This window comes from Heterodontus francisci, unplaced genomic scaffold (assembly GCF_036365525.1).
Source record: "Heterodontus francisci isolate sHetFra1 unplaced genomic scaffold, sHetFra1.hap1 HAP1_SCAFFOLD_136, whole genome shotgun sequence".
Classification (NCBI taxonomy): Eukaryota; Metazoa; Chordata; class Chondrichthyes; order Heterodontiformes; family Heterodontidae; genus Heterodontus; species Heterodontus francisci.
Window position 1 is genome coordinate 720,314 of NW_027141926.1, and position 22,535 is coordinate 742,848.

General features: G+C 43.0%; 1 protein-coding gene across 1 annotated transcript; it reads left to right on the forward strand.

Moving 5' to 3' along the window:
- The first annotated feature begins 19,670 nt into the window (after nucleotides 1-19,670).
- On the forward strand, nucleotides 19,671-22,239 carry LOC137365647 (probable G-protein coupled receptor 139). Its single transcript, XM_068028016.1, has 2 exons — nucleotides 19,671-19,737; nucleotides 21,458-22,239. The coding sequence occupies exons 1-2, from the start codon at nucleotides 19,671-19,673 to the stop codon at nucleotides 22,237-22,239; spliced, it is 849 nt and encodes a 282-aa protein (XP_067884117.1).
- Nucleotides 22,240-22,535: the final 296 nt, after the last annotated feature.

The following is a 22,535-nucleotide window of genomic DNA, read 5'->3' on the forward strand; positions in this document are numbered from 1 at the left end:
TCTGCACAGTGAATATCACAAGAGTAAACACAGGGCGTGGGAGGAAGCTGCACAGTGAATAGTCACAAGTTTAGACGCAGGGCCCAGGTGTGGGAGCAGTTTTGCTGAGCTTTTGCTTCTATAACTGTTGTTTGAGTAAGTAGATTAATATAATCCTAGTGAATACGTATACATATATTTTTTCATATATGAGTTGAAAGTAGAGCTACATATTGGTACAAAATGGAGTATTTGACCGAGGCATTGTGGGACAGATTTGTCAGCTCACAGTCTGAGCTTGCTACAGCATGTCACAGACAATGAGAGGGCCCCTCTTATCAGTGTAACTGCAGATTGCACGGCACCTTCAGGAATGCAGGCCCAATTAAAGTGACAGTTGGAAGACTCGAGGATAATTGATGGGGCCTGAGATCATCAATTGGTGATCAGGGCTTGCATGAGCTTATCACATTGCCACATGATGCCTAATCAGTAATCTAATTGGTACTATGTGTAATGTACGTAATCAATTACCGTTCTGATTGGATTGTGTCCAGCCGGGATGGGCTGAGTAAGAATATACCCGTTGTGGATTTCCTTTGTTCTGTGGAGTAGCACTGGACCGCTTTTCGGTAAGGTGTGCACCCCATGATATCATGAATAAAGTGTTTGTTCTCAAAGTCTGAGTCCGGAGAATTTGTGGAATAATTGGGCATAATCTTAATTTTTCTCCAACCGTTTGGCGTAGTCGCCAGGATCTCTGAGTTCACGGGATCCAAAAGAACCTAATCGACCGGATCAGCAGTAAGTCAACTTTTCTGCGACTCTAATGTCTCAATCACCCAGCCTGAGCCGGAATTAGGAGGGCGACTGGGCCCCACGTGAAGGCCAGGGTTAACTGGGAGAGGGGGACTGGGGGTCAAGGAAGAATTGGCTGATATCTGATTAGAAAAGGTCTAAAAAAATTTTTAGACGAAATCCAGTAAAATTTGGCGAATTTGGTGGAGCAGTAGTCATAACTTGAGTCTGCACAAGCTGGTCCTCCACCGGGTGGCGATGTGAGGCGTGAGACAAAAGGGCGAGGTCAGGAATGACTGGGGCTGTAACTAATAATACAAATTGACCCGACAGGCACGTGATTATTGCTTCTGAGTACACGAGCTGATCGAGCCCTGGAGAAAATGGCTGTGGGAAAAAATGGAGAGTGAACGAGCGTGGCCTGAGACACAGGGGTGAGCCGGTTAGCTGACCTTGAGAATTTAACATTAACTGCGCCTGTTCGTATCCTTGTGTCTATTCCTTTTCTTGTGTCTTGTTCGTTTTCTTTTGTTTTAGTGGTACTTGATTCATAGAAAAGAACTTGTAAGTGAAGAAGGTTTTTGAGACAGTAGAAGGAAATCTGGACTCAAGGGCTTCCAAGAGGGAAGGGTCGCCCCCGGGGACAAGTAATCCGTGTCCTCTGGAGAAAAGCGACCCACGTCCATTTGCCCCCTCGAAGGAGACGCAGAAGCACCAAGGTAAATATGTGTTTTAAGGATAGATATGTTTTGGAGTAAAAACAAGTTACTGTGTCTTTGATTCGACTGTGAGAATGTTGGAAGCTTCCAGCAAATGAATTGAATGTCTGGGATGTACATCTTGTGTTCTGTAGAACTTGTGTTCTGTAGAACTGACTTTCGTTAACTCTTTGTTGTCTGGCCTTAATGATGAGAGAATGCGTCTGTTACTTTTTCTATTTTTACAAGTGTATATTTTGTGGGAACCTTGAGTCATGTTTTGGTTGTGAATTACTTGAATCTGTGTGAGTTCCTTGACATCGGGACAGGGAATTTTGAAAGAGATTTGATATTTTGAATTCGTAACCCATTACAGAAATCTATTTTCGAAGTTGTATAGAATTGAATGAGTGTGAAAAGTGATTGTTGAGTGTGTTCATTTCGATTTAGTGTTGTACACCCAGGAATGGGATATAAAATTGAATTATATTTTAAGTTAAAATGTCATTTTTATTTTAAAAGTTGGTTTTGCAACTGTGAAAAGGCAATGACCAATTTTCAAAGAGATAAGCTTCAGCCTTGAAGGTCTGAAGATGTTTGGCAGAAATCCAATTTGAAGTGTACCACTCCTGCTTTAATTGGAGCTCCAGTTTAAAATCTGTTCTAGTTTTTTTTTGAGTTTTAATTAAAGTCATGTTTTACTGACTGTTTTAAGCAGCAAATGTCAGGAATTGAATATTGTTTTAAGGGAGAGAAGGATAAAAAAGGAGATAATGGGAAAGATTAAAGTTTGTGCAAGGACCTCGTGTTAAATCTTTTGTTGTAAGAATGTTAAATAACTTTTTCATCAGTTTTTGTTTTTATTACAGTCATTTGAAAGGCGCCTGAAGAACAAGAAAAATGACGTAATTTACCTATCTTTTAAAATAAGCACGTGCTATTCTGTTCTGTGTGTAGGTAATAAGTAGTATAAGTTAATAAGTCTGAATTGAATTAATACTGTTAAGGTTAATTGACCTGTTTAAGTTGAAGAACTGGAAATTTCATTTGCTGCCACAATGAACTTTCAAGTTTATTATGTCATGTTTTGGAGGAGTCTTCAGTTCCGGACAGAGGACTCACTCATATAACATTGGCAGTTTTGATTTTTAAATATTATTGCAGTGAATTGGAATTTGGAATCATCTTTGTTTTAATAAAAATAATCCTTGGATTAGAAGCCTCTTATTTAAGGATAAAAAAAAAAATTAAAATGGAGTTTAGTTCTTTTCCATTAAAACAAAAGGGTTACGTAAAGCGACACAGCGGAGAATGCTTTGCTCCGCCCCCTTGGAGACAAGCAAGAAATTAACCCTGTTGCAACTATCTTTATCAATGAGACAAAGTGCTTGAGAATAGCACTTCTGTCTTTAAAGTCCAAAAAGTACAACCAAGTCTGGGCATAAGAAATTGGAATCAATAAACAACATTTAATTGATCTGGGTGGTTATTTAAAGCATTCAAAGGGAAACTTACTGTAATTTGAATTTGGAATAATGTGAGATGTCAAAAATCCAGTTTAATTTTGGCAAGTTATTTAAGGAGTTAAAATGTCATCTAAGGTTAAAAAAAAACATAAATATACACTAATGTCTGGAATCAAATGGAAATGTTTGATTTCTGTTTTATGGAATTATGAATTTTAATTGTAAAGGTTCTCCAGGGCTCAAAATGAAATAGAATTATAATTAATGGGAATTGGCAATCAGATCTGGCTGATGCAAGCGCTAATAAAGGAATTCTGGGGATAAACAAATAGTGAACTAAACAGCTATTCTTCAAGAAGCCTCGAATTTTCCAGTGAAAGTCAGGAAAATGTAGAGAAGAATAGCAATTGATAGTTTTCTCTTGGAGATATGAGTTTTTAAGAGACCTACATTTGAAAGTCTGGCCATAACCTGAGACATCAGGACCCAGCAGGGGGAGGTAAGCAAAGATCTCAGATAGACACCACCAGCGCCCAACCCCGCCTTTTCCTCACCGCTGATATTTGATCTGTTGATAAGATCACCTGAGAGTTCAGCATATGAGGCATGACAATGGAATACCAGTGGAAGTGTGCAGATGTGATTTGTTATTTGGAAAGCAACGGAAGCATTTGTCGCATTTTCAACTTCGAAGGAGAGCAACCCTAAAAATACCAAAAGGATTTTTAAAAATAGATTAAAATGGAGTGTGTTTTTTTTTCGATCAGAGAAGAAAAAGGTTTTGTCAAGTGACGCAGCTGAGACGATTTTGCTCCGCCCCTTGGGGGAAAAAAACCCTCTGCAGCTGCTGTTTTTCGATTTAATCCACCACGCAATTTTGCATTGCTGAGAGTAAAATTTATACATATTGGACATTGTTAAATTTTAAATTTCTAAATTGACAGATAGAATTGGATAAATTAACCCATTGGGCTCAGGGGCAGAGCCACAATAGATTTTTTCCTAGGATATTTTTAAGCAGGTGATGGCAGGCCATGTGAGAATTGATGCCACAGCTAGAGATCCAGCAGCTTTGAGAATTTAAGACCTTAACTGCAGACATCAAATATCACAGCATCTTTATCAATGAGACAATTTTCAGCATCTGCACTATTTTGCTTTTATTTTGGTGGACAATTTAATCTACCAGGTGTGTCAGATTTTGACAGCAAAGGCCCTCCTGGGACCTTTTGTGTCAAAATCATTGGGGGTGGACAAGGGAAGGAGCCAACAATCAAACCAGCATTCAAAATTTATTAAACGGACAACAAGCTCCAATCACCACGATTACCCCCACATTTTAATAACTAACGAGTAAGGTTACGACCCAACAGACACAAGTGACAGGTCATGGACTATTTGAACTATGGGGCATTGCACAACATGTTGGATGGGAAGTGTGTACGGTGTTCCACAGATGACCGTGCTAACTGCGTGACCAGGCAGAAAGGGGAAGGGGTAACTGAGAGCTGTGTCTTTGGAATTGTTTTGTGCCCCTCCCATTGGGCAACTGATGATAAGGAAAGTTGAAAGTAACATAGATGTGTGTAGGTACATGGAGCCCAGGGGAAGCGTTGTATGATCATGTTAAACATGAGATTGTGCCTGTCCTGGTCAATATCTCAGGGATGCAAATGCCGGGATATTGTATGGAACAGGCCAGAAATATGTATAGTGTATTCAATAAGATTGTAATGCAGCAGGTTGCTGATGCCATGGGTGCCACTAGATTTCGAGGCCAGGATCAGCTTCATAGAACAAAGTAGAAAATAAAGGGGTGATAAGGGGAAAAGATTACATAAAATACAATGATATTTTACCCTATGTTATGGAAATTGGAAAAGAGGTAATTGGAACAACATTGTCCATTGTCTGAGAGTAGTCTTGAAAACCAGGTCATTATATTTCCTCATCCTAAATATAAAATGGCAGAATCAAAATGTGGATTTAATGCCACTGTAAATTGCACCATGGAGTCTAGGAAAGCATTGTCAGGGTTAACCCATGTGGGCGAAATGGGAAAGGGGAGATATTGCTTAACCACCACAGCGAGGGAGTACCAGTATGGACATAAAAAGACTTGGCCGGTGAGCAACAGTACATTTTGGTTCAACCCACAAATACCATCCCGAATAGGGAAGATGGAGTTGGTAGAGATACATAAACAAAAGACAGAAACGATAACTGAGACAGAAAGTATTCAGGAGGGTTTGACATATTACCTCCGGGACGATGAATATACTATTCAGCCATTGCCCACACGCTTGGGTAAAGATAGAAAGCAGCGAGAAGTCATTGTTGTAGTGTACTACAGTTTGGAACAACAGTCGAAGATGCTACAAGATGAGATTGACAAGAAATGATTCTCCCTGGCAGGAGGACTTATGGAACTGGGGGTCAGACGTCTCCCATGTCCTGATAGTGGTTTTGGGTTTCATGGTGTTATATGTGACCTGCTTAATTTGGCAACTTTAGAAATTAATTAGACGATGTAAGAGGATGTATTAACACAGGTTGGACAGCTACCCGAAAAAAGCAATTCGTGTTCGTACTTGCTCTGTCAAAGGAGGGACAATTAGTTATGCCATAAAAGGGTAATTGTATAACCTTTTCATATATACATAAAATGAATTAATGAATGATCAATGTACTCTAAGATGTTTGTACAATCGAAATTGTAATTGTATACCTTTTATATTGTAAACGAGTAACTGAAGTCCTTGCAAAACTTATGCCTTTACAGAGTTTCCACAGGCCCCTCTTGTGGCACAAGCAGGCAACGTATTGAATGCGACCCCTCCGGGTGTTGAAGGCTGTTTCTGGACAAATAAAGACCATTAAAGGCAACTAGGTGGGATCAAGGGAACGATTCTTGAAAGGGTTTTGAAGAGTCAAGAAGGGGACTGTGGGAACGAAATTTTAGAATTTTAAGAACAGAATTTTATGGGAACATTTAAGATGAAATTAATCAATCATGTATTGCTAACAAGCTAGCTTCAGTGCTGGAGGGAGGGACAGCTTATCAGAAATGACTTCATAGCTTCAGGGCTGCCGAGGCAACTTGGGCTTGCGGCTGGTGCAGGGTGGAGGGGGAGAGACATTAAGCATTAACAACATTTTAACCCCTACCTCTCCCCTCTGCATATGATGATGATTTGTTATCATGATATGATAAAAGGAGGGATTGTGGGAGCAGTTTTGCTGAGCTTTTGCTTCTATAACTGTTATTTGAGTAAGTAGATTAATATAATCCTAGTGAATACGTATTCATATATTTTTTCATATATGAGTTGAAAGTATAGCTACATATTGGTACAAAATGGAATATTTGACCGAGGCATTGTGGGACAGATTAGTTAGCTCACAGTTTGCGCTTGTTACAGCATATCACAGACAACGAGAGGGCCCCTCTTATCAGTGTAACTGCAGGCTTCACGGCATCTTCAGGAATGCAGGCCCAATTAAAGTGACAGTTGGAAGACTCGAGGATAATTGATGGGGCCTGAGATCATCAATTGGTGATCAGGGCTTGCATGAGCTGATCACATTGCCACATGATGCCGAATCAGTAATCTAATTGGTACTATGTGTAATGTATGTAATCAATTACCGTTCTGATTGGATTGTGTCCAGCCGGGATGGGCTGAGCTACAGCATATCCGTTGTGGATTTCCTTTGTTCCGTGGAGTAGCACTGGACAGCTTTTAGGTTTGGTGTGCACCCCATGATATCATGAATAAAGTGTTTATTCTCAAAATCTGAGTCCGGAGAATTTGTGGAATAATTGGGCATAATCTGGATTTTTCTCCAACACCGGGGGATCCTGCAGAGTGAATAGTCACAAGTTTAAACACAGGGCGTGGGGGTTCCTGCACATTGAGTAGGAGATTAGAACAATACAGCGCAGTACAGGCCCTTCAGCCCTCGATGTTGCGCCGACCTGTGAAACCATCTGACCTACACTATTCCATTTTCATCCATATGTCTATCCAATGACCACTTAAATGCCCTTAAAGTTGGCGAATCTACTACTGCTGCAGGCAGGGCGTTCCACGTGCTTACTACTCTCTGAGTAAAGAAACTACCTCTCACATCTGTCCTATATCTATCACCCCTCAACTTGAAGCTATGTCCCCTCATGTTTGCCTTCACCATCCGAGGAAAAAGACTCTCACTATCCACCCTATCTAACCCTCTGATTATCTTACATGTCTCTATTAAGTCACCTCTCCTCCTCCTTCTCTCCAACGAAAACAACCTCAGGTCCCTCAGCCTTTCCTCATAAGACCTTCCCTCCATACCAGGCAACATCCTAGTAAATCTCCTCTGCACCCTTTCCACAGCTTCCACATCCTTCCTATAATGCGGTGACCAGAACTGCACGCAATACTCCAGGTGCAGTCTCACCAGAGTTTTGTACAGCTGCAGCATGACATCGTGGCTCTGAAACTCGATCCCCCTACTAATAAAAGCTAACACACCATCTGACTTCTTAACAGCCATATTAACCTGGGTGGCAACTTTCTGGGATTTATGTACCTTGACACCAAGATCTCTCTGCTCATCTACACTACCAAGAATCTTCCCATTAGCCCAGTACTCTGCATTCCTGTTACTCCTTCCAAAGTGAATCACCTCACACTTTTCCGCATTAAACTCCATTTGCCATCTCTCAGCCCAACTCTGCAGCCTATCTATGTCCCTCTGTAACCTACAACATCCTTCGGCACTATCCACAACTCCGCCGACCTTCGTGTCATCCGCAAATGTACTAACCCACCCTTTTGCACCCTCATCCAGGTCATTTATAAAAATGACAAACAGCAGTGGCCCCAAAACAGATCCTTGCGGTACACCACTAGTAACTAAACTCCAGGATGAACATTTGCCATCAACCACCACCCTCTGTCTTCTTTCAGCAAGCCAATTTCTGATCCAAAACACTAAGTTGGGCAGAGAAATGGCAGATGGAGTTCAATTAGTGGAAATGCGAGGTGATGCAGTTTGGAAGATCCAATGCAAGAGTGAACTATACAGTAAATGGAAAAGTCCTGGGGAAAATTGATGTCCAGAGAGATTTGCGTGTTCAGGCCCATTGTTCCCTGAAGCTGGCAACGCAGGTAAATAGAGTGGTCAAGAAGGCATACAGCATGCTTTTCTTCATCGGACGGGGTATTGAGTACAAGAGTTGGCAGGTCATGTTACAGTTGTATAAGACTTTAGTTCGGCCACATTTGGAATACTGCGTGCAGTTCTGGTCGCCACATTACCAAAAGGATGTGGATGCTTTGGAGAGGGTGCAGAGGAGGTTCACAAGGATGTTGCCTGGTATGGAGGGCGATAGCTATGAAGAGAGGTTGAGTAGATTAGGAGTATTTTCATTAGAAAGGCGGAGGTTGAGGGGGGACCTGATTGAGGCGTACAAAATCATGAGAGGTATAGACAGGGTGGATCGAAAGAAGCTTTTTCCCAGAGTGGGGAATTCAAATACTCGGGGTCACGAGTTCAAAGTGAGAGGGGAAAGGTTCAGGGGGGATATGCATGGAAAGTTCTTTATGGAGAGGGTGGTGGGTGCCTGGAACGCGTTGCCAGCGGAGGTGGTAGATGCGAACACGATAGCGTCTTTTAAGATGTATCTGGACAGATACATGAATGGGCGGGAAGCAAAGAGATACAGACACTTAGAAAATAGGCGACCGTTTTGGTGGAGGATCTGGATCGGCGCAGGCTTGGAGGGCTGAAGGGCCTGTTCCTGTGCTGTAATTTTCTTTGTTCTTTGTTCTTGTTCTTTTGGAGAAGTGGTTACACCGAAGGTTCAGGCAGATAGATGGGTGATCGCTAGAAGGGGCAAGCATTCAGTGCAGGATTCCCCTGTGGTTATCCTCCATTCTAACAAGTATACCGTTTTGGAAACTGTTGGGGTGGATGGCCTGTCAGGGGAAAACACAGCAGCCAGAGCTGTGGCACCACGGCTGGCACTGTTGTTTAGCAGGGAGGGGCAAAGCGCAGATCAGCAATAGTTATAGGGGACTCTATAGTCAGGGTCACAGATAGGCTCTTCTGTGGACGTGAAAGAGACTCCAGGATAGTTAAAAGACAGGACCTCTAGAGTTGTAATCTCGTGATTCCTCCCTGTGCCACGTGCCAGTGAGGCTAGAAATAGGATGATAGTGCAGCTAAACACGTGGCTAAACAGCTGGTGTAGAAGGGAGGATTGCAGATATCTGAACAATTGAGATCTCTTCAGGGACAGATGGGACCTGTACAAGAAGGACGGGTTGCATCTAAACTGGAGGGGCACAAATATCCTGGCTACGAGGTATGCTTGCATCACTCGGGAGGGTTTACACTAGTGTGGCAGGGGGTTGGGAACCAGAGCAGTGGGACAGCAAGTGAAAGAAATGAGGGGGAACTAGTAAATAAGGCCAGTAAGACTAAGAGGAAGAGCAGGCAGAGAGATGTTGCGGAGCACAGCGGGACTGATGGTCTGAAGTGCATTTGTTTCAATGCCAGAATTAAACAGGTAAGGCAGATGAACTTAGAGCGTGGATTCGTACTTAGACCTATGATGTTGTTGCTATTACAGAGATTGGTTGAGGGAAGGACAGGATTGGCAGCTAAATGTTCCACGATTTAGAAGCTTCAGGAAGGATAGAGGGGGAGGTAAAAGGGATAGGGGAGTTGCATTACTGGTTACGGAGAATATCACAGCTGTACTGCGGGAGGACACCTCGGAGGGGTCGTGCAGCGAGGCAATATGGGTGGAGCTCAGTAACAGAAAGGGTGCAGTCACGATGTTGGGGGCTTTCCACAGGCCTCCCAACAGCCAGCGGGAGGTAGAGAAGCAGATATATAGACAGATTTTGGGAAGATGTAAAGGTAACAGGGTTGCAGTGTTGGGTGATTTTAACTTCCCCTATATTGACTGGGACTCACCGAGTGTTGGGGGCTTGGATGGGGCAGAATTTGTAAGGAGCATCCAGGAGGGCTGCTTGAAACAATATGTAGATAGTCCAACGAGGGATGGGGCCGTACTGTACCTGGTATTGGGGAATAAGCCCGGCCAGGTGATCGACGTTTCAGTCGGGGAGTATTTCGGGAACACTGACCATAATTCCATAAGTTTTAAGATACTTGTGGATAAGGATAAGAGTAGTCCTCGGCTGAAGGTGCTAAATTGGGGGAAGGCTAATTATAACAATATTAGGCAGGAACTGAAGAATGTAGATTGGGGGCGGCTGTTTGAGGCGAAATCAACATCTGACATGTGGGAATCTTTCAAACGTTAGTTGATTAGAATCCAGGACCAGCATGTTCCTGTGAGGATGAAGGATACGTTTGGCAAGGTTCGGGAACCTTGGATAACGCGGGATGTTGTGAGCCTGGTAAAAAAGAAGAAGGAAGCATTTGTCAGGGCTGGAAGGCTAGAAGCTGACGAATCCCTTGAGGAACATAAAGACAGTAGGAGGAACTTAAGCAAGGAGGCAGGAGGGTTAAAAGGGGTCATGCAGTCCTTGCCAAACAGGATTAAGGAAAATCCCAAGGCTTTTCATGTGTATATAAAGAGCAAGAGGGTAACCAGGGAAAGGGTTGGCCCACACAAGGACAGAGAAGGGAATCTATGTGTGGAGCCAGAGGAAATAGGCTAGGTACTAAATGAGTGCTTTGCATCAGTATTAACCAAAGAGGATGACTTGGTGGATGATGAGCCTAGGGAAGGGAGTGTAGATAGTCTCAGTCATCTCATTATCAAAAAGAGGAAGTGTTGGGTGTCTTGCAAAGCATTAAGGTAGATACGTCTCCAGGGTCTGATGGGATCTACCCCAGAATACTGAGGGAGGCAAGGGAAGAAATTGCTGGGGCCTTGACAGAAATCTTTGCATCCTCATTGGCTACAGGTGCGGTCCCAGAGGACTGGATAATAGCCAATGTTGTTCCTTTGTTTAAGAAGGGGAGCAAGAATTATCCAGGAAATTATAGGCCGGTGAGCCTTACGTCAGTGGTGGGGAAAATGTTAGAGAGGATTCTTCGGGACAGGATTTACTCCCATTTGGAAACAAACGAACCTATTAGCGAGAGGCAGCATGGTTTTGTGAAGGGGAGTTCGTGTCTCACTAATTTGATTGAGTTCTTTGAGGAAGTGACGAAGATGATTGATGAAGGAAGGGCAATGGATGTTATCTGTATGGACTTCAGTAAAGCCTTTGACAAGGTCCCTCATGGCAGACTGGTACAAACGATGAAGTCACACTTGATCAGAGGTGAACCGGCAAAATGGATACAGAACTGGCTCGGTCAGAGAAGACAGAGGGTAGCAGAGAAAGGGTGCTTTTCCGAATGGGGGGATGTGACCAGTGGTGTTCCGCAGGGATCAGTGCTGGGACATTTGCTGTTTGTAGTATATATGGATGATTTGGAGGACAATGTTTAGTCTGATTAGTAAGTTTGCGGATGACACAAAGGTTGGTGGAGTCGCGGATAGTGATGAGGATTGTCAGAGGATACAGCAGGATATAGATCGGTTGGAGACTTGGGCAGAGAAATGGTAGATGGAGCTTAATCCGGACAAATGTGAGGCAATGCATTTTGGAAGCTCTAATGCAGGTGGGAAGTATACAGTAAATGGCAGAACCCTTCGGTGTATTGACAGGCAGAGAGATCTGGGCGTACACAGGTCACTGAAAGTGGCAACGCAGGTGGATAAGTTAGTTAAGAAGGCATACAGCATGCTTATCATCATCGGTCGGGGCAGAGAGTATATAAATTGACAAGTCATGCTGCAGTTGTACAGAACTTTAGTTCGGCCACACTTATAATATTGTGTGCAATTCTGTTCGCCATACGACCAGATGGACGTGGAGGCTTTGGAGAGGGCACAGAAGAGGTTTACCAGGATGTTGCCTGGTCTGGAGGGCATTAGTTATGAGGAGAGGTTGGATAAACTCGGATTGTTTTCACTGGAACGACGGAGGTGGAGGGGCGACATGATAGAGGTTTACAAAGTTATAAGCGGCATGGACAGAGTGGATAGTCAGAAGCTTTTTCCCAGGGTGGAAGAGTCAGTTACGAGGGGACATAGGTTTAAGGTGAGAGGGACAAAGTTTACAGGGGATGTGCGAGGCAAGTTCTTTACACAGAGGGTGGTGAGTGCCTGGAACATACTGCCGGGGGAGGTGGAAGCAGGTACGATAATGACGTTTGAGAGACATCTTGACAAATGCATGAATAGGATGGGAATAGAGGGTTATGGACACCGGAAGTGCAGAAGGTTTTAGTTTAGGCAGGCATCAGGATCGGCGCAGGCTTGGAGGGCAGAATGGCCTGTTCCTGTGCTGTACTGTTCTTTGTTCTTTGTTCTGAAGACAGCATCCAAAGTATAGACGAACATCCCTGAGATGCTTCTCTGACGTTAGGAGTTTAATTTCCGAATAGTGATGCAGAGTGAAGGTCATCATTGAAACAACATGAAATCTGCAGATGGGTCTCGTGATTTTTCCCGGACTTCCTTGATTTCAGTTTAATACAGCTTCTAGTTATGATTAGTTGCACATTGTGATCAGATTTGTCCAGTCTTGGGGGTGGTTTGGGTCCAATTCAATTTTAGTGGAAAATATATTCCATCAACAGGGAATTAACACAGCTGTCGTAATCTGTTTGTTCAAAGATTAAGAAAGAAATGTTTGAACAATTTTGCAACCTCAGTATCCCCATAGAGATCCGGGAGGGTATAAATTTAATGCACTGGGAATGTGTCACCACAGAATTTACTTCAGAGATATTACCTGCAGCACGAACAGATCGATCACTCCAAGCAGAGAATGCACCGACAAATTCAATGGGTGAGGAAAATATTCTATGTGATCCTGGCTACAGTTGGTGTTCCTGGTAAGTATCTCTAACCAATGAGGTTTTGTAAATCTGTGTATGAACTGGTTTCTTCCATTACCATGGGAATAATAATATTACATGAGATCGAATGGTTACAGTTACATAGACACACATTCAATAATATAATTGCATTAATTTCCTGAATTATCTGTGCAGTTTTAATCTGTTGTCTCAATTGTTTCTAGCTCAAGACACTCTGCATTGTAAAGTTATTGAATTATGTGGAATGTTCTGTAGAATCATGGCTCAAAGCAGGAAAATCTCAGAGGGGAAGGATCACTGGAATTATCTTTTAATGTAGAATTATACTGTGTGTGCACTAACTGGAGTGGAGCACCTGACCTCAGCCATCATGTATAACTGGGACCATGTATTTCCTGGAATATCTGTCATTGTATTCAATGCGGGTCCCCATCTTACTCTTACTCTAAGTAGAGTTGTTGATGGCACTATCAGGTATTGATCAATTTCCTTCCTGAGCACGGTCTTGAGCATCGTTTGGTCATAAGTGCACTGAATATGAAAGGATCCTCTTCAATATTACGAAAAACACTGATGACTATGACTTGTTAAAAGACAAGTTACCGATTCTACAGCACAGAAACTGAGCATTCGGTACAACTAGATCACGACTGTCATTCCAGCTCATCTAATGCTATCTGTATATCCTTCCATTCCTGTCTCCCTCATGTACTAACCTCGCTTCTTCTTATTTTTTCCCCATTGCAAGAGGTCTCAATTCCAAGTTCTCAGCTCTCCGAGTAAATAGGTCTCTCGTGAATACAATCGTGCATTTATTGATGACCATCTTATTTTCAGGAAATGCAGAACTGGTCACCAGCAAAGGTGGAAATCTCGTGTCCACGTTATCCCTCTCTAACCCTTATATAATTTTAAAGGCCTCTATTCGTTCAACACCTATCCTTCCCTTATCGACAGAATAGAGCCACAACATATCCCAATAATTATAATCTCCCAGTTATGGTATTATTTTTGTGAAGATTACGTGAACCTGCTGGTTACCCTGGATATTTTTATCATGTGTAGTCCAGAAGAGTACACATTATTTACGTGTTCAATAAACACCTTTCTAATAGGTTGAGGGGGGACCTGATTGAGGTGTACAAAATCATGAGAGGTATAGACACGTTGGATAGCAAGAAGCTTTTTCCCAGAGTGGGGGATTCAATTACTGTGGGTCAAGAGTTCAAAGTGAAAGGGGAAAAGTTATGGGGGGATATGCGTGGAAAGTTCTTTATGCTGAGGGTGGTGGGTGCCTGGAACGCGTTGCCAGCGGAGGTGGTAATCGTGGGCATGATAGCGTCTTTTAAGATGTATCGAGACAGATACATGAATGGGCAGGAAGTAAAGAGATACTGACCCTAAGAAAATAGGCATCATGTTGAGATAGAGGATCTGGATCGGCGCCGGCTTGGAGGGCCGAAGGGCCTGTTCCTTTGTTCTTTGTTGTTATTATAACGCTTTTATTTTAATGATATTCCTGTAGAAATCAAAGCCCGTGCTGTGATCACATTTGCATTGACTCAGTAAATTCCCTTTTCAATTGAACTCATTTGTACATCAGAGGAGTGGTCCAAGATGTATGAGTACAATCCGAGGGACTGGTTCGGGTCAGGGAGGAATTTCTTCGACCCCATGGAGAGATTCGAGTCCAGGATGGGTCCCTACAGTGGGAATGGTTATGGACCGGGTGCAGTTCTTCAATCTACCCGTTTTTTGGCTCCCTATTGCTATATTTAACAGGCTGACTAGCGTCTGGTGAGCGGATTTCTGGACCTCGCCGTCCAGGATTTGTTAAATCTGGAAGTGCTGGGGTTGGAGGCAGCTTGGGCTCATGGACCCGATCTGACACGATCCCAGACCACATGGTATTTGGTGCTAAAATTCTTCCTGCCTGGGTTGAGAAGCAGAGAATGTTTTTCAGTAATTTACAACCATTCTCCCTTTTGTACTTGGCAGTTAATTTAGTGTCAATTGTGATCCTGTCCAAGGGAAATTGCGGACTGTCCAGCTGCACCACCCGCTACCTGGTGGCCATGTCAACAGCGGATCTACTGGTCATTATCACTGAGATCATACTCGGGAGAATCAATGATTATTATTTCCCATTTAATTTCCTGGACCTCACCTCTGTGTGTCGCTCTGTCTCTGTCCTGACCCGGGCAGCGATCGACTGTTCTGTCTGGTTCACCATCACATTCACACTTGATCGATTTGTCGCAATTTGTTGCCCGAAGCTGAAATCAAAATATTGTACAAGGAAAACTGTGGCTGTGGTTCTATCAACAACCAGCATTCTATTATTACTAAAAAATATTCCCATCTACTTTAGATTTAAACCTCGTTGGGTAATCGATAATGTAGAATGGAGCTGCTCTAATAAGCCAAGCTATTATACTGACCCTCGATGGATTGGATTTACAATGTTTGAAAAAGCTTTAACACCATTATTGCCATTCATTTTAATTCTGTTGCTGAACGCTCTGACGGTCAGACACATTTTAGTGACCAGACGAGTTCGTTTTATTTATAAATTATCTTTTATCACGAAAAATACTTTTCCAAACAGGAACCAGTTTAATGTTACAAGTGTTCACATAGTAGGAAGATAGCCATTTAACACAAATTGAATTGAAATTATTTCATTCAGCATCTCAAGTTTACAGAAAGTAAACTCCTCAAACTTTGGGAAACTTTCAAACTCTCAGTAACACAGAATCTGCCATCAGCAATGGCTCAGCATCTCCATCTGCTGGTGTCCCTCTCTCACTGCAGTAATGGCCCCCCTCTCACCATCTCCATCTGCTGGTGTCCCTGTCTCACTGCAGTAATGGCCCCCCTCTCAGCATCTCCATCTGCTGGTGTCCCTGTCTCACTGCAGTAACTGTCTCCCCTCTCACCATCTCCATCTGCTGGTGTCCCTGTCTCACTGCAGTTAATGTCCCTCTCTCACCATCTCCATCTGCTGGTGTCCCTGTCTCACTGCAGTTACTCTCCATCTACTCTATGATTTGCCGCTTTCACTTATTTGGTCAAACTTGAGGCCAAGATGAGACGAACATTAGTCTGGTTGAATGACGGCCAAAGTGAACCTGTCTACCTTCACTCTAACAAAAAAACATTTATTGTGCATTGTTTGTGTCAGGCTTGTGCTGATAAAAAGAAGCTGAAAATCTCATCACACATTTTCCAGTAAATTGCCCTGTCCAACAAGAGAGAATCTAACCAACTCCCCGTGATATCCATCATCGTGGTCACTCCCCAATTATCATATTATCAATATCATAGGCGTTACCTTTGATCAGAACTGGGCCAGACAAATCAATGTTGTTGCTCCAAGAGAAGATCAGACGCTGGGACTCATGCAATAAATAAATCATCCACTGACTTTTACATCGTAATCTATAAGGCCTCAGGAGTATTGACAGGCAGAGAGATCTGGGCGTACAGGTCCACAGGTCACTGAAAGTGGCAACGCAGGTGGATAAGGCAGTCAAGAAGGCATACGGCATGCTTGCCTTCATTGGTCGGGGCATAGAGTATAAAAATTGGCAAGTCATGTTGCAGCTGTACAGAACTTTAGTTAGGCCACACTTAGAACATTGCGTGCAATTCTGGTCGCCACACTACCAGAAGGATGTGGAGGCTTTGGAGAGTGTACAGAGGAGGTTTACCAGGATGCTGCCTGGTCTGGAGGGCATTAGATATGAATAGAGGTTGGAAAAACACGGATTGTTTTCACTGGAACGACGGAGGTGGAGGGGCGACATGATAGAGGTTTACAAAGTTTTGAGCGGCATGGACAGAGTGGATAGTCAGAAGCTTTTTCCCAGGGTGGAAGAATCAGTTACTAGGGGACATAGGTTTAAGGTGAGAGGGGCAAAGTTTAAAGGGGATGTGCGAGGCAAGTTTTTTACACAGAGGGTGGTGAGTGCCTGGAACTTGCTGCCAGGGGAGGTGGTGGAAGTAGATACGATAGCGACATTTAAGAGACATCTTGACAAATACATGAATAGGAAGGGAATAGAGGGATATGGACGCCGGAAGTGCAGAAGGTGTTAGTTTAGACAAGCATCAAGATCGGCGCAGGTTTGGAGGGCCGAATGGCCTGTTCCTGTGCTGCACTGTTCTTTGTTCTTAGTTCATAAGTCAGGAATAATGGAAAACACTCCACATTCCTGGATCTGTGCCGCCGCCAACAAACCCCAAGCGCCTCAGCAAGTTCCAAGCAAATGGGCTTGCTTGATGTACATCTGGTGCTCCATATTAACACTTAACTCCTTCCAACACCAGCACACAGTGGCTGCCGTGTGAACCATATACAATATCACACCGCAGGAAGTTACAACATTTTCTTTGACAGCTCCTTTCAAGCACGAGACCGCTAACACCTAAAAGGCTAAGGGCGGCAGACGCATGGAAACATGAATACCTGAATGTTCCCTCCATGCCACAGACATCCTGAGTTGGAACTACATCGCCATTTTTTCATTATTGCTGGGTCAAAATCCTGGAACTTCCTTTCTAATTCCACTGGGGGTGTACTGGAAGCAGATGGAGTCCAGCGTTTCAAGAAGGTGGCTCCCCACCTCGTTCCAAAGAGAAACTACAGATGGATAACAAATCCCAGCCTCGCCAGCAATGCCCACATCCAAGGAACAAGAAGGACCAGCCTTCACCTTGCTGCCTAAGTCTAAGCCCAGATGTTTAGTACATTGGTGCCCTGCCCGTTCCTGAGCTCAGCACATTCTCCACCGTTTCTGAATAAGCGGTCTCCCAATTAAAATGGTGATGAGGAGGAATTTCTTCTCTTGAAAGTTCCATCGCATTTAGAATTCACTTACACAGAAATCAGTGGAGTCTGGATCATTGAATATATTCAAGGCTGGTTTAGACAGACTTTTCATTGACGAGGAAGTGAAGACTTACTGCTGTCTGGCGGGAAATTGGAATTACAGCCATGTTCAGATCTGCTATTATGGTTTTGAATGGCAGAACATGATCCATGGTCTGAATGGCCTACTCCCACTTTTATTTCTAATGACCTCATCATCATAGGTGAAAGGAAATCTGTTGTATCTCTTGCACTTGCATCGAAAGGAGCTGCGGGCAAGCAAACCAAATCTTGGGTGTGACTGTAGAGTGAACAAAGATATTTTGTTCACGATTTTAGTTGGACATGGTCGAAATGTCGGTGGATGATGTGTTGAAGGTGGAGGCGGTTGGACTGGAAAGTGAGAATAAGTGAATTAATATCATGGTTCTGGAAAATAGGGAAGGAGGTGAGGACAGTCACTCGGGTGATGGAACATATAAAGCTGAGGCCTCTGCAAAACTAATGCGAGGAATGCACGGTTAATGTGAAATGAAGAGACTGCAGAAGCTCTGGTATGAAAGATGGCATCGTTGGGAAAAACAGAAGGTGTTGAGAAAACTGAGAGAATGGAAGTTATTATTTATGCAAAGTGGAGTTGGAGGAAGTGTGGTCAAGATAATTGTGGAAGTTGGTGGATCATATTAAATATTGATGCAAAGTCTGTCCACTTAAATGGAGAGAGGGAATTCGTGGAAGAGAAGTGAGGAGTCACAGATGGACCGTTTTCAGGCGAGGGAGGTACAGATATTTAAATGCAAATTTGATTAAAGTTACGAACTCTATGTGAAAGAAGGGTTTGACAAAGCCACAATCATCGATGTATCGGTTAAAGAGGTTGAAAAGGGAAACAGAGCAGCTCGGACTGTGTGAGGGATAGAACGATATTGACAATCCTGCCATTGTGTCCAGTTCTAGGCACCACACTTTGAGGAACAATGTGTGGACGTTACAACGGATGTCGAAAATGTTCAAGAGAAAATTCCAGGGGTCACTGATGTTTTATGCTGACAGATTAGACAATCAAATTGAGAGAAAGGCTGATAGATTTGTTCCAAAGCATGGGCGGTTTAAACAGAGTAGACACAGAGAAACCGCTCTCATTGGCAGACGTGGCGAAAACCAAAGGACGCGGGTTTAATGGATTGTCAATAGAATCAGTGGGGACATGTGGGAAAACGTATGTTTCCACAGCACGTGTTTAGGATACGAAATGAACTGGCTGAAAGAGTGGTGAAGCCAGATTCAATCAGAAGCGAATTGAATAAGCAACTGAAGAGAAAACAAACAATGCAGGTCAGTGATGAGGAGATGTGGGAGTAAGTTTAGATGAACTGCCCGTGCAGAGAGCTGACACGGACAAGACAGACTAAATGGCCAGCTGCTGTGTTCCAACCATTCTATACTCCTTTTTGTTTGAATATATGAATTGTTGAACGGAATTGCACAGATAAAGAGAGCATCCACAGTATAGACGAAGGGTTAGAGGCTTCTCTGACGTTAGGAATTTAATTTCAGAATCGTCATGCAGAGTGAAGGCTATCACTAAAACGACATGAAATCTACAGATGGGACTCATGATTTTTGTAGGACTTCCTTCATTTCTCTTTAGCACAGCTTCCAGTTATGAATAGTTGCTTATTGTGATCCGATTTGGCCAGTCTTGCGGGTAGGAATTGGTTCAATTCAATTTTAGTGGAAAATATATTCCATCAACAGGGAATTAACACAGCTGTCGTAATCTGTTTGTTCAAGATTAAGAAAAAAAGTTACAACAATTTTGCAACCACAGTATCCCCATGGAGATCCGGGAGGACATAAAGTTAATGCACTGGGAATGTGTCAGCTCAGAATTTATTTCAGGGATATTACATGCAGCACAAACAGACCGATCACTCCAAGCAGAAAATGCACCGACCAATTCAATGGGTGAGGAACATATTCTATGTGACCCTTGCAATAATTGGCGTTCCTGGTAAGTGTATATATCCAATGAAGGTTTGTAAATCTGTGTATGAGCTGGTTTCTACCATTACCATGGGAATAATAATATTACATGAGATCGAATGGTTACAGTTACAAAGACACACATTCAATAATATAATTGTATTAATTTCCTGAATTATCTGTGCAATTTTAATCTGTTGTCTCAACTGTTTCAAGCTCAAGGCACACTACATTGTAAAGTTGTTGAATTATGTGGAATGTTGTATTCTGTAGAATCAGAGCTCAAACAGGAAAATCTCAGAGGGGAAGGATGACTGGAATTATCTGTTAATGTAGAATTATACTGTGTGTGAGTGCACGAACTGGAGTGGAGCACCTGACCTCAAAGATCATGTATAACTGGGAGTCTTTGTCACTCTGGAACTGCACTGATTGTGTCTGACTAACTGGTGTGGACAACGTAACACTAGGGACTGTGTATTTCCTGGCGTATCTGTCATTGTATTCAATGCGGGTCCCCATCTTACTCTTACTCTAAGTAGAGGTGTTGACAGCACTATCAGGTGCTGATTAATTTCCTTCCCGAGCACGGTCCTGAGAAGCGTTTGGTCATGAGTGCACTGCAATAATAAATAATCCTCTTCAATATTACGAAAAATACTGATGACTGTGACTTGTTAATAGACGAGTTACTGATCTTACAGCACATAAATCGGGCATTCGATGCAACGAGATCACGGCTGTCTTCCTGCTCTTCACGAGCCACTCTTCATTCCACCTCATCTATTCCTATTTGTATATCCTTCCAATCCTGTCTCCCTCATGTACTAACTTCGCTTCGTCATGTTTTTCCCCCCATTGCAACTACTCCAAGAGGTCTCAATTCCACGTTCCCAGCAGTACAAGTAAATAGATCTCTCCTGGATTCCATCGTGCATTTATTGATGACCATTTTATTTTCAGGAAATGCAGAACTGGTCACCAGCAAAGATGAAAATATCAGGTCCACGTTATCCCTCTCTCAACCTTATATAATTTTAAAGGCCTCATTTAGTTCAACACTCATCCTTCTCTTATCGACAGAATAGAGCCACAACATATCCCAATAACTATAATCTCCCAGTTATGGTATTATTTTTGTGAAGAATACGTGCACCTGTTGATAACCCTGGATATTTTTATCACGTGTAGTCCAGAAGAGTACACATTATTTACATGTTCAATCACCACCTTTATAATACATTATTATGACACTTTTCTTTTCATGATATTCCTGTAGAAATGAAAGCCTGTGCTGTGATCACATTTGCATTGACTCAATAAACTCCCTTTTCAATCTAACTCATTTATACATCAGAGAGAGTGGTCCAAGATGTATGAGTGCCTCCTATCTGTGGGACTGGTTCGAATCGGGGAGGAATTTCTTCGACACCAGGGAGTGTTTCGAGTCCGGAATGGGTTCCTACACTGGCAGTGGTTGGAGTTCGGCTACAGTTCTCCAGTCTACCCATTCTTTGGCTCCTCATTACTATATTTAACTAGTTGACCAGCGTCCGGTGAGCGGGGTGCTGCAGACCCCCGTCCAGGATTTGTTAAATCTGGAAGTGTTGGTGTTGGAGACAGGTTGAGGTCATGGACCCGATCCCAATCCAAACGGTTTTCGTTCTAAAATCCTCCCTGCATGGGTTGAGAAGCGGAGAATGATTTTCCAGTAATTTACAGCCACTTCTCCCTTCTCTCCTTTCCAGTTAATTTAGTGTCAATTGTGATCCTGTCCAAGGGAAATTGCGGACTCTCCAGCTGCACCACCCGTTACCTGGTGGCCATGTCAACGGCGGATCTACTGGTCATTATCACTGAGATCATACTCTGGAGAATCAATAACTTTTATTTCCCATTTAATTTCCTGGACCTCACCTCTGTGTGTCGCCCTCTCTATGCCCTGATCCGTGCAGCCGTCGACTGTTCCGTTTGGTTCACCATCACTTTCACATTTGATCGATTTGTCGCCATTTGTTGCCAGAAGCTGAAATCAAAATATTGCACCAGGAAAACTGCGAGTGTGGTTCTGTCAACAACTGGCATCCTGCTCTGTCTGAAAAATATTCCCATCTACTTTAGATATGAACCTGGATGGGTAACAGACAATGTCGAATGGAGCTGTTCTAATAAGCCAAGCTATTTTACTGACCCTCGGTGGATTGGTTGGAGAAGATTTGAAAAAGTTTTAACACCATTATTGCCGTTCATTTTAATTCTGTTGCTGAATGCTCTGACGGTCAGACACATTTTAGTGACCAGTCGACTTCGCCAGAGACTGAGGGGTCAGAGCAAGAAAGATAATCACAGTGACTCTGAAATGGAGAGAAGAAGGAAGTCTATGATTTTACTCTTCAGCATATCTGGCAATTTCATATTTCTGTGGCTGGTGTATATTTTATATATCTTTGATGTTGGTTATTTCTTAGATGATGATTCTTTTTATATCTTTGAAAAGGTCGCATATATGCTACGGAATTTAAGTTGCTGAACCAACACATTTATTTATGTGGCCACTCAGTCCGAGTTCAGAGAGCAGTTAAAGAGCGCCGTGAAATATCCAGTTACATCAATTATTAAATTAATTAATAAACAAAGCAATTGAGACCAGCTTAAAGATCCAGTGGTTAATGGTGAAGAGGTGACCGCTGGAGGTCCAGAAGAAAATGGCCTGTCGGGGTAAAGACAAACACTAGAGCTGTTAGTGACGGGAAGAGGGGGTCTAGAGCAAGAGGATGGGAAGTAAATTAACAGAAATCAAAAAAGATAACGAGTAGTGAGCAAAGG